General features: G+C 54.1%; 1 protein-coding gene across 1 annotated transcript in view; it reads right to left on the bottom strand.

Moving 5' to 3' along the window:
* UNC5B (unc-5 netrin receptor B) overlaps window positions 1-9,500 on the bottom strand; it is a 52,558-nt gene extending 43,058 nt beyond the window's left edge. Inside the window, exon 1 of the mRNA XM_017826162.1 lies at window positions 9,418-9,500. Coding sequence (XP_017681651.1) covers window positions 9,418-9,490 — 73 coding nt within the window. The 5' untranslated portion in view covers window positions 9,491-9,500. The remainder of the gene's footprint in view (window positions 1-9,417) is intronic.
* Between the last annotated feature and the right edge of the window lie 3,315 nt (window positions 9,501-12,815).

Here is a 12,815-nt window from a genome sequence, read left to right as displayed (position 1 = left end):
CACTTCCTCACACTCAGGATCCCGGTCACCCGAGCAGCTCTGTGCTGCTCAGCTCCACAGCCAAATCCCCTCTCCCGAAACAAATCCCTTTAGTGCCGACGCCGGAGCACAGAAAGAGGCATTTGCAAGGCTCTGACTGCAGAAAAGCAGCCAAAATGATGTGCAAGGGGAATCAGGCATCCTGCAGGAAAACCTGCTTCCACAACTGAGTCAGCATCTCTTCCTGAAGACCAGGGGAGGACGAGCGGAACCGCAGACCTGGTGGACACGCGCAGATGGACGTGGAAGGAGAGCCCAAAATGCCACCTCCTCTTCTTTCCAGCCTAAAGTGGCCCTGGCAATGGTGACAGAGTTGGGCGTGCACCCAGCAGTGATACCATGTCACCAAATCCTTGTCCCCTAAACACAGACCGATGCAACTCAGAGGAGACCCTACAGAGCTGTGTAGGAACATCCCAGCGAGGAGCTGGGAGCACTGGGAACAGCTTAATTCCAGCCTAATTCAGACTTCCAGCAATACTTGGCCCGCTCTACGGAAATGTCCCCTAGTCAGGTCCCAGACAGCAGAAGAGACAGACATTTAAGCTTCTCCAAGATAAGCTGGAAGAGAAAACCCTTCAATGAACCCCGTCTCCGGCACAGCGACCCAGACCGCTGATTACTTTTAATTGCTGCGTAATTGGACTCGAGGAGCCATGCTTTCATTTTAAGCCTGTCTCTACATTTCACATCTGTCAAAGTGGGAAAGAAAAACCTTCGAAAATAATGTTCCAGTGCAGGAACACCATAGCAACATCCAGCAACTGCAAAAAGAGCTGCGGCAGTGGGGAGGCAAAGGTTGCACCCCCAGCCTGTTTGGGATAAACAGGGGTGGAGGGAGGCTGCTGGATCCCACACCTGGGCAGTGATGGCCCCAGGCCAGCCCACAGCAGACAGCCTGGCCACACTGCAGATCCACCCTCATGACCAGCACTAATTACTACCTTCACTTGCAGGGCCCTGCAAAGCCTTCAGAGATGCCCCTTCAGGTGAGGGTGGGGACGCTTGCTCGGCTCCACAGATGAAAAGGAAGCAGCAGACCACATTATTTTATTTTTTTTTCAGTTGTTTTAAATAGCAACCACTTTCTGGCTGCTGGAAAACACCCTCCTTCTGTTCTTCAAGCCAACCCAAACAGATGGAGCCAATAACGCAGCTGGGTGATGGCATAAGACGGCAAGGTCTCTACAGGGGGAGATCAGCCCCTGCTCACAGACCATGAGAGGGGAGGCCACACCCCACAATGATGGCAGGGAGGCATCAACCCAGAGGAATGAACTTCATTCCATAAAACCCTGTTACAGAATCACAGAATCATTAAGGTTGGAAAAGACCTCCAGGGTCATTGAGTCCAACCTCTGACAAAACACTATCTTCCCAACCATGGGATTGTCCTCCATTCCAGTTGCTCTCAGTCCTCCAAATAGCAGTCACCATCACCTGAAGGAAGTATTCCAATTTCCCAGATATCATGTGAGTCCACTGGAAAACTGGACGGTCAGTGAAGCAAGGTCTTCCACTGAGGACCACCCTGGTGCCTTCAACCACTGCTGGGTGGATGTGCCCATGTGTGCCCCAAACCTCACAGCCTAGAAAGCATTGAGGACACTTGCTGACGGCAATATTGCATCCCAGGCGTGTCCCTTCTCCCATTTAAATCTGTCCCGAGGAGTTTCTGGGCTCTCCAACCTCCTGCCTAAGGAAAACTCCCACGCTATACAATGCAGCACAACCCTTTAATAGCCTCCCGCCTCCGCAAGCCACCCGGCCGGGAAGCCTGGGTATGGTCTGACACGTCTCATCCCTCCCTGTCACTGCCCCAGGAGGTGTAGGTGCATCCAGGAGCCCACCCAAAGGTGCTGCTCCTTGTTTAAATCCTGGAAGAGGACCTGCAGAGGCATTTCAATGCTGTTGAAGAGGAGGGAGCGTGGCGAGAAGGGAGCAATCAGGGGTCACTTCCACGCCAGTGGCAGCTCCCAGGGATGAGAGTTGGTCCACAAAGGGAAGGCTCACAAAGCAACAGCAGTACAAAGTCTGGGTGAAGAAAACCTTGCTCTCATCTCAGCTGTGCCCTCATCTCCCACCCTTTAACAGCCACCACGTCCGTCCCCACATGACTCCAACAGGGAGGGATGCCCAGTGGGGAGGAGCATCCTTGTGCCTTATAGGAGCATTCCCCGTGCCCCATCCTGCACTCAAACCTTCTCACACATGTTTTACCTGCATCGGGACAGCCATTTGGTCCAATAGATCAAGGTGTGCTGAAACTCATCCCTAGGACAAGCCAAAGCACCCAAAAAACCCCCGTGCCTGCAGCGACATCAATATCAAGAGCATTTCTCCACCTCTATGGAAGCTTTGCAGGGTTTTTTCACTCCCCACACCTCTTTCCAGCATCCCGTGCTATCCACCTGCATGGATTCTCCAGCTGGGGATACTCCTGCAAGGCCCCAAAGCCCACCCATCTGCGCTGGGATGTCCTCACCTCTCCTCCTGCGGTGGCCCCGCTCCAGAGGAAGGCAGATGGATCTAATACGCATTAAATGTCTCAAAATGGGATTTTCCACGCTCTTTCAAAGGGAAACAATCCCTCAGCTTTGGCGCTCGGCGTAAGCTTGTGAAGGAGGGGAGATGGGGGGCAGCAAAGGTTATTCATGGGGTCTTTATGGAAACCACCCTGGCGGGACCCCCCGGAAGCATGAGAGATGCTGGGATCTGACTTTTGTGTCTGGCTCCATGAGAGGGTTGTACCGATTAGGGTGGCAGCCTGTGCTCACAGCCCTGGGTATTCCAGCTGGGAAGGGATGGCTTGTGGTGCTTTTCCTCCTTCTCCTTTATTTCCATAAGATATGGGAATAAACTGGGGAGAGAAGCGAGGGCAGCCATGCTCTAGGTATGTATGTACAGATATTATGGACTGCTGCAGACAGATTGTGGTGCAAAGGGAGACTCCCACAAATCTGTACAGGTCTTGTTCCTCACCTGAAGGGACTCGCTCTCCCCCAAGAAAAGGAACAGTACAGGCCCAAAATGCCAGGAGAGAAAAGCTCTGCTCAGTTTTCTCCTTGTACAACCAGGTATATTATTACTCCTAAGTAATAATATCAGTGTCTCAACTCGTGTCCTTCATCTCCCAAGGTATGAGAAAAGACAACAAACAACACAACACACCAGCACTGCCTTAAACTGACACAACAAGCAAAGCCAAAGGGGAAAAATAGCTCAAAACCATTTGATTTTTAAATCTGGGGGGCTATGTCAACCCCTTCCATCCAGACCAAGCCCTGTGTGGCAGGTAATGGGATGCAGCTCCTGATACATATTTCACCTGGATAAATTCAGCTCCAGGAGGAAACTTTATGTCATGGTCACAGTCCAATTTTGGGACTCCTGTGCCACTGCCATCCCCATGCTTATACCCCACGTGGCTCCACAGCCATGCCCAGGGCTTGGGACCTGGTAATTCCTCCTCCCCCAGCAAAGAGCCATGTCAGCAAGGAATTAGGTGGAAAAGGAATATTTCCCAGCACCTAAATGAGCGAGAGCTTGGCCATCAATCCCCAGTGAAGAGAGGCTGAAGCAGGAGGAGAGAAGACACAGAGGCCTCCATGTGTGCTCCAGGTAGGCAGGAAGGGAAGGAGCCTGGCAAAGCCCAGGGAAAGATGGGAAGGAGAGTTCACAGCAAAGAAAAACACGCTTTTCCCCCCTCAAGCTGTAAGACAGCCTGCCTGCTGCTGAGCATCGCAGTGACATGGGGATTGCTTTGCTTCCATGCTTTTTCCCCACATGAATTTCCCCGTGGTGGGCTCCACAGAGAAACACTGGGCTACCTGCAGGGACACAGGGAGCCAAACTTGTCATCACAGTCCCTCTACCAGACTCACCCCAAGATGCACCCCTGGCCATCAAGAGTTCTGTTCAAGGCTTACAGCTTCAACACCCCCCCAGTTACACCAGGCAGCAGTGCCTGCACCCCCAGTTTGGGGCCCCATCGCCTCAGGCGTTTCACTCCAAACCTAACCCAGCTATGACACGTCTGTGTGGGTCTCAGGAAGCCCACTGAAACTGGGAACAGCCCCCCAAAAAGTGGGAGAAGCCACCCAAGGCAGCAGAGAGCAGAGGAGACTCGAGCGGGGCCACGCTGGGCTGCAGCAGGGAGGGACTCGCAGGAGATTAAAGGCAGAGTGCAGGACACGCTGGAGCAAGCCCCGTGCTAAATAATTCCTGCTTCCCTTCCCTTTCCTCGTTTTCCAGCGTGGCTTTGCCCAGCCTTTCCCAGCTTGGCTGGCATTAGATCTCAGGGCTCGGTCTGCCTTTCCCTCACCTCCATGCAGCCGATGAGATCCAGAGGTGCTGAGCCTCCCCAGCAGAAATAAAAAAATGGGGTTTTGAGCCCCTACATGGAAAAAAGAAAACCAGGAAAAAAAGCAAGCAAATAGCAGAGGGATAAAAAAAAAAAATCCCCTAAAAATCCAAGCTCAGCAAACATGTGGCTGCTACCAGCCCAGCCCAGCGGTTTGGGACGGGAACGGGCTCCGGAGGAGGAGGAGGGGACGGCAGCTCTTCCCCTCCGAGGAGCAGGTCTGGGGCTGCCAGCCCAGCGCATTCCTGCGCCGTGAGTCAGGCCTCCGAAAAACCAGGAGGCTTCAAAAATAATACTCTGTGCAGCCTTTGGGATGCTTGCTTGCCTTCTGAATCCCCAGCCTCCCCCGTTTTAGCACTTTGCTCCCCAATGGGACCAAAACTGATTTATCCCAAAACCCAGCTGGGGCCCTCAAGAACAACATCACTCTCTGTGCAGGGAGCCCCAGTGTGAAGCTAAAAGGAAACCCACACTCCAGAGCTGCCTCGACAGTAAAAATCCAAGCGTCAGCCAAGCCTGCAGGGCTGCAGGGACAGGGAGAGGGAGGATTTAGGGAGTGTTAGGGAGGGTGCTGCATCCAGCGAGGGGCCTCCAGGCTCCCACCAAGAGAGGTCCCTGGGAGGGTGGGTGTGAAGCCAGAGCAGCTCTATGGGGCTTTCTGCCTCTCCCAAGCCAAAGCTCTGCAATTCCCAGCCCTAGTGCAGGTCATACAGGATTTTTTCCAATGCTCCAGCCTAACACATCACTCAAAAGCTACTGGTTCACCAATCCTGGGACACCATGAAGGCTCTGGTTTGCTTGGGTGTTTGTTTTTTTTTTGGGGGGGGGGGAGAGGGGAGAACAACACAGTTCACACAACATTTCCTTAAGGTTCTGAGCTCTGGCAGTCCCAGGGAAGGATTGGCCAAGGTCCCTTCAGCCCAGGATGCGCAGCAGGAATCACAAAATGCTTTGGGTTGGAAGGAACCCTAAAGTTCATCTAGTTCCAACCCCCTTGCCACAGGCAAGGACACCTCTCACTAGACTGGACTGCCCAGGACTCTCTCCAACCTGGCCCTGAACACTTCCAGGGATGGAAGCTCCAGGAGAAACAAGTCTCCATGTCACCAGACACAGGTCCCCTCACAGAACCCAGCACCCCATGGGCCAGGGCTCTGTCAGCTTGGTGCCACCGTGCTGTGACTCACGGGCAGGGGTGTCTTGCACAATACAACTGATTACAGCAAATTACAGCTTTACATATCATGGAAAACCAAACTTGGAGCCAGTGGACCTTAAAATGCCACGGAGGAGCAACGCCACAGATGGCAGCCAGTGAGCAGCTCAGGCATCCCCCACAGCCCTGATAATCCCCCCTTCCCATGGTGAGACGAGTGGGATGGCAGGAGGGGGCAGAGGGGATGGGCTGATGATTTATTTCCCCCCCTCTCTCCTGCTCCAGCAAATGTTTTCACTCGCATTAGCATCGCTAAAGCCGGGAGGATCCTGTGGCTTTATGGCACCAACATCTGCTGTAATGAACTCCTCACAGACTCCATACAGCCCCTTCCACCCTCACCTCCCAGCCTTCCTGCTGCCTNAGGAGGGGGCAGAGGGGATGGGCTGATGATTTATTTCCCCCCCTCTCTCCTGCTCCAGCAAATGTTTTCACTCGCATTAGCATCGCTAAAGCCGGCAGGAACCTGTGGCTTTATGGCACCAACATCTGCTGTAATGAACTCCTCACAGACTCCATACAGCCCCTTCCACCCTCACCTCCCAGCCTTCCTGCTGCCTTCCTGGCACCCGCCTGCCAGCCTGGCTTGGCCCAGCAAAGCCCAGCTCAGGACTCTCCCGATAACCTAGGAGGCTGGCAGGATGATCCTCCGGCCCCAAACACACTGGGAGGGAGAGAGCTGTGGGGCTGAGGATTTAAAAGTGCTGCCACTGCTAGAAATGGAAGGAAAACCAAGCTCCTTGAAGCATCTTGGCTCGCTTAACTGACCCAAAATACAGATCTGTTTTTTAGATATTTTTATATATATTATTCCTGTACAGCTAGGACAGGGATGGAAAGGGAACCAGCATGCACAGCATCAAAGGGACTCATGGGATATACAAAGCAGGGAGATAAAGGACACAGATGGACTCTCCAAGCTCCTTACAGGGTCAGCAGCCGTGTGCTTGTGCTTTCTAAACAGAGAAAATGCAAGCTGGATTTCTCCTCTACCCCCCCCAACTACCACTTCCAAGAGATTCTGCCCTCTTTAAATCAGTGTTTTCCCATTTCTCTCCTTTTTTGTTGTTGTTGTTTTGGTATTTCACCCTGCTGCTATCATACACAGAGAGCACCCACTTCTAGGAGAGAGAAGGCTCCATAACCAATCAGCTACAGGAGAAGGAGACAAAACAAAAAAACCAGAGCAGATCCTTCCACATACTACTGTCCTTAAGCCTCCACTTCCAAAGGGCAGGATTGGATGAGCAACAGGTCTTGGAGCAGCTCTGCCCTGGCCATCTGCTCCCGACAGCAGCAGCAGGCAGGCAGCCTCCTGCCACCACTGTCCTCACAGCTCGCAGTGATGCTGATATCCCTTCCTCCCTGGGTGTTTTCCCACTGGTGATAGAGCAGAAGGATGGAAGGACAGTCCTTCACCAGGATGGCAGTGCCACACTGTCTGCAAACCCCTTTGTCAGCTAAGTGCCCCCCTCCAGCATCACCCTCGGGGTTTCAGCCACCCTTCTGCAGCCTCCATGCAGCCTTCGAGGAAAGACCCTCACCTCAAGCAAGCTCCAAATCCTCACACAGTTTTCTCCTATCCAGAGGTGCACACAGAGGAGCAGGAGGAAGCCTGGCAGGTAAAGCCCCAGGCTCAGGATGGGGGGATGTGCTGGGAACTGGGGTTCCCCCAGCAGCAGTCCAGGGGATGGATGAGTGGACCAGCTGCTTCTGGGCTTCAAACCCACACCCAAAACAACACTTCTCCCCCTGCATTGCAAAACCCAACACAAACAGTGTGTACGTTCTCTGTTATCAAAAGAGAAAATTGTTTTCTAGGTGATGGCTCTCCCTCCCTCCTTAAAACCAGGCAAGGATGGGGAAGGGAGCGGATGATCACCGGGTCTTGGCTGCCTCCTCTGCATCATCACATGCCACCTCTACACAACACTCCTGGAGAAACACTAATTATAGCTCTACAGCTAAAAACTTTATTATACGCAGACATACATATGCCAGATTACCAGCGTGCCTTGAGAGAGCTCCCCAGGCTCAAACTGAGCCGGGTGGGTCAGGTTTAACTTGTTTGGTTTTTTTTTTCTTCATTCCCTCCCTCCCTCCTGCCCAGTTTTATTTCAACCCCTGCGTGAACTCGGTGCACACAAAAATAAAGAGGACGGAGCCAGGCACAGGGGTCCTGCACTACCAACCCAGTGACATCCCACCCTCCCCTCGGCATCCCCACTGCTTGGTCACAGCTAAACCCTGTCCCACAGCAGCCTGGCTAATCCAGCCCTCCCAAACCCATCCCCAGCATCCCACGCCATGTCGAGCCTCCGGGCCCCTCACTGCCCATCCCTACACCACGGCACCGCTCCCAGCCAAGCAGGACACCAGTTGCCAGCCCTCAAACCTCTCCCTTCCCAACGAGGGAGAGTTTCTCCTGGCTGGAAGATGCCGCTGCAGGAACGTCCAGGCCACTGAATAAGTCATTCCTGTTTCCCATTCGCCCAAACACACTGGATCTTTGTGTGGCGGAGGCGGAAAAAATATTAATCTAATTAAAATCCCTCCCTAAAATTCCTCGTCACCTTAATTATGCTTCAGAAAAGAAGGCTTGGTTCATTTTCCTAGAAAATCAGCTTGTCAGGAGACGCTTTCAACTCCTAACAAGACCGATCTGTGCTTTGCAACGTGTCCTCAAACCCTCGCCAGAAGCTGCGGGGAGCGAGAGATCCCGAATTCCCACGGGGATGACTACCCTGCCCATCACGGTTATGGTCTCTTCCAACCTCTAAAAGCCATCAAACTTTATGGGGCTCCACTTCTGAGCTCTACACTCGAGCACCTTTTTACACCTGGAGAATAAACACCCGGCAAAGGAGGATGACAAAGGACAGAGTCCTCAGTCCGAGATGCTAAGGATGTTCGGGAGTTGTGGAGTGGGTGTGGGGGAAAAAACACAGCTGAAAGGCTGAATTTGATCACAGGAGTCCTAACGAGAGAGGGCAGCAGGAGAGAGGTGCCTCTGTTTCTTGTCTGTGGCAGGGATTACTGACGGAAGGGCTGGATTTAAGTGCATCTCAATCACAAGATTGCGTTGCGCACAGGAAACTTTGAAGAGCCGTAGGAAAAGACCACTTGGCTGCCTGGCCATCAGTGGCTCGGGTTATGAAAAAGCAGATTTATAAAAAAAAAATAGATTAAAAATAAAATCCAGGCTAAATAATCACTTCTTTGACACGCCGGGGAATCGCAGCTGGCGATACTACAAAAACAGGGCTGGGTTTGTTTTGCTTTTGCCAAGAAAAATAAATATATATATATATATATACAGAGAGAGAGAAATACAAGGAAGCGGCACGGCGAGGCGGGCAGGGAGCGGCGCTGGTAGCTCACATCCCCACAGAGCATCCCCCCCGGAGCGGAGAGCGCTGCCAGCCCGTTTCCCCACGGAGCATCTCCCCCGGACTGGAGAACGCTGCCAGCCCGTATCCCCGCGGAGCATCCCCCCCGGAGCGCAGAGCGTTGCCAGCTCCCACCCACCCGGAGCACCATCCGCCCCGGCCCGGAGCATCCTCCGAGCGCGGAGGGCGCTGCCAGCCCGCATCCCCCGCGAGCATCCCCCCCAAACGGCGCGGAGGGAGAGTCTCCCCTCCCGCCAACCCCTCAACCTTTATCTTAAAGGAAAACCAAAACAAACACGAACTCGGCGTCACAAGGCTGAACACCACAACCGGCAGTGAACTTTTCTGGGGGGGACGCTGCCCACCCTTCAGCCTCCCGCACAGCCCCTCCAAACTTGTGCCCCCCTTACCTGCGGCGGCCAGCGCCCGGCGGAGCAGCAGCGGGAGGAGGAGGAGGGTGATGCGGAGGGCGGGCGGCGGCATGGCGGCGGGACTGGGATCGGGATGGGATGGGATCGGGACGGGAGCGGAGCGCTGCCCGCCCGCCTCGCCACTGCCGGGCTGCCCGGCACGGGGGGCGGGGCCTGGGGCGGGGCCTGGGGGCGGGGCCTGGGGCCCTCCATCCCTGCGATGAGCTGCGACCGGGCTCAGCCTCCCTCTCTCCCTCCCCCGGTACCTCCAACCCACCCCGTCCCGGGATACGGGGATGGAGCCAGACCGGGAAAGCGGCTGCGGGGCCGGGCTGGGGAACCCGCGTTAACCCACGGAGCGGTGGGTCCCGCTCTGCAGTGGGGCCGAGCGGGCACAAGGGGGAGCCCCGCAACGCGCTCGGCGCCGAGTCCCCCCCCTTCCCCCGCCGCGTCCTCCTCCCCCTGCAAAAATACTTTGCACGAGTGAAGCGGCGCGTCCTGCTGCGATGTGAGTGCCGTGGGGTGGCGGAATGGACGCTTATCATGGAATCATGGAATGCTTTGGGTTGGAAGGGACCTGAAAGTCCATCTCGTTCCACCCCCCTGCCACGGGCAGGGACACCTTCCACTAGACCAGCACAGAGCCCGTCCAGCCTGGCAGCCTTGAACACTTCCAGGGATGTGGCGTCCACAGCTACGCTGGGCAACCTGTGCCTGGGCCTCACCGTCCTCACAGGGAAGATTTTCTTCCCAATATCTAAGCCAAACCTCCTCTCTAGCCGTGTGAAGGCATTCCCCCCTTGTTCTGTCCATACTCTTGTAAAAAGTCTCTCTCCATCTTTCTTGTAAGCTCCCTTCAGGTACTCTTATACCCCTCCCCTCCCAAGAGTGGGCATTAAAATCCAGGCTGCAGGATGTACCCACAGGAGCATAAAGATAACATATGCACACACACACAAATAATTAAAAGTAAAATTCCTACACTGAGGGAGGTATCCTGCAACTGCTCCTCGATACGTGGCCTTTTGGTACTTAAAGGGGGCTTATAAAAAAGATGGAGAGTGACTTTTTACTGGGGCAGGTAGTGATAGAACAAGGGGGAATGTTTTTAAACTGAAAGAGGAGAGATTTAGGTTAGATGTTAGGAGGAATTTCTTGCCTGTGAGGGTGGTGAGGCCGTGGCACAGGTTGCCCAGAGAAGCTGTGGCTGCCCCATCTTTGGAAGTGTTGAAGGCCGGGTTATACAGGGCTTGGAGCAATCTGGGATAGTGGAAGGTGTCCCTGCCTATGGCAGGGGATTGGATCTAAATGATCTGAGGTCTCTTCCAACCCAAACCATTTTGTGATTCCATGATATCCATACATCTCCCTTCTTGTAAAGAATTGTAAACAAACTTACAGGTTTGTAAACCTTTTGGGGCTGCAGTTTTCCACCTGGCGAGTCCCTCCTCAAGCTGGGTTTAAACCCAACCCTGGCCCCTTGCTCAGTGGAGGGGGGCAAAAGGACTCAGCAAGCTCTTTTTGGGGGAGAGAACCCCAAATTCAGCAAAGTCACACGACGCTAGAGCAGTGCTGCAGCGGCATCTGTGCAAGCAGGGCTGTGCAGTGCTGAGTGACAGCAAGATCCACTCTTTCCCACTAAGGAAGGGGCTGCCATGGCTGCCTATAAATGGTTAAAATAGCATGGGAACTGCTAACTACTTTTAATTGCTGGCAGCTGCTCAGCTCCTCGGGGTAGGGCAGTGGGGGCGAAGGAGCCCTGGCAGGCAGGCGGTAATTACAGCCTGTGCCGCCGCCAGCCCGGTGGAACCGGGGCCGTGGGTTTGGCGCCGGGGCTCTCCAGGCTCCACGAGCTGCTCCAGACGCGGGTTTGCTCCCAGGGCTGAGCCTGGTCGTCGCCTTCGCAGGGGCAGCGTGAATCCCGACGGGATGGAGCAGCAGTGGTATTGGGGTGTTGCGTGCAAACCATCACTCCAAAAATGAAAATCCACCTTTTGGGAACCTTCCAGAGCCATCACGAGCTTTTCCTGCTGCCCAGGTGCCACCTTCACCCTCAGCCAGTCCCATGGGTGCCCCAGCCAGACCCCAAAAAACAGGAGGAACTCGTGGCACGTCGCTTGGGCCACCTGCACTTCGTGGCCATGCAGCTGCCTGGAGTGCCACCCCGAGCATCTCACACCCGGCTGCACTTGAGCCGGTATTTACAGAGCACTGGGACGTGCCGGAAAAGGCTGAAGAGCGGGGGAAAAAAGAAAATCTCATTTCCAATTGCTGTCGAGGGAGTGAAGCTGTAAGGGAAGCGCCCGGCTGGGCAGCGAGGGGGAGGGATGCACCTGATGCAAACCCAGCAGTGCTGGCGTTGGAGAGAGGCTGAGACTGACAGCTTTGGGAAAATAAACTGGGAAAGAAAGGTATTTTCCAGCCAGAGTGGACATTTGGAGTGCCTACTTTGGGAAGGAGAGTGTGCCTTCTGTGCCTTTTTTCTGTAGAAATGAGGGAGCGCGAGTGGGTTAAACTGAGTGGTGTTGTCATTGCCCGGTATTCAAAATATGAATTAAAGCAATGCAAATTAAGGGCTCACTTACCCCTATTGCACAATTTGAGAAAAATATGACACTACAAACTATCATTAAGGCAAAGGGCCGTTTTTCCTCCCAGGTGTTTACATATTACCCCTGGTTTTCCCACTAATGGCCCGGCGTGAACGCGTCAATCAAATTCCCAGCATAGAGGGAATCAGCTCCCAGCAGCTGATCCGAGGTGTGAGGAGCTGCACTGGGCTCAGCTGCCCTGGCAGGGTCATCAGCCCCAGAAGGACAGGGATGGATGAAGCCAACGGGAAGCTGTTGGCATGTGGGAAAGGGTGGGTTGGCATTCTGCAGCAGGCACAGGGAGGGACTGCTCCCACTCAGGGATGCAACAGGACCGGCAGCCCAAATCCCACCGGTGGGTGACACACGTGACACCTGAGCAAGGGCCCTCTGACCTCTCTGGGTTGGATATTCGGGTCTCTGGCATAACCAGGAAGGGGGGTGGATGCATTAAAGCGTTAAAAACTATGGCAATCAGATGAATAATAAACAGAGGAAACTCCCAGAGCATAATCAGGAGGTGAGACAAAGACTCGCTTGTTCGGGATTTGAGGTCATGGCGCCCTTCAGCTCTGACCACACCGTCACGGGAGGGGTGGGTTTATCTTCCCACCCAAACTTTAGAGGCAGAGCAGGCCTTAGGTGGGCTAAAACATCCCCTATTAGTTCCTTTTCCTTTTAGACCTTGCTCCTCACTAAACACCTCAGTGATCTGGGATGAGGCTGGGCTTGGCGGCACCGAGATATCAAGACATCTTTATGGTACAAAAAAATTTCTATTAGGGGCAAAATATGATTTTTATCTAT

The sequence above is a fragment of the Lepidothrix coronata genome, unplaced genomic scaffold, assembly GCF_001604755.1.
Source record: "Lepidothrix coronata isolate B3197 unplaced genomic scaffold, Lepidothrix_coronata-1.0 Scaffold124, whole genome shotgun sequence".
Taxonomy (NCBI): domain Eukaryota; kingdom Metazoa; phylum Chordata; class Aves; order Passeriformes; family Pipridae; genus Lepidothrix; species Lepidothrix coronata.
Note: the sequence above shows the minus strand (reverse complement) of the source record. Positions and strands in the feature narration are given on the sequence as shown.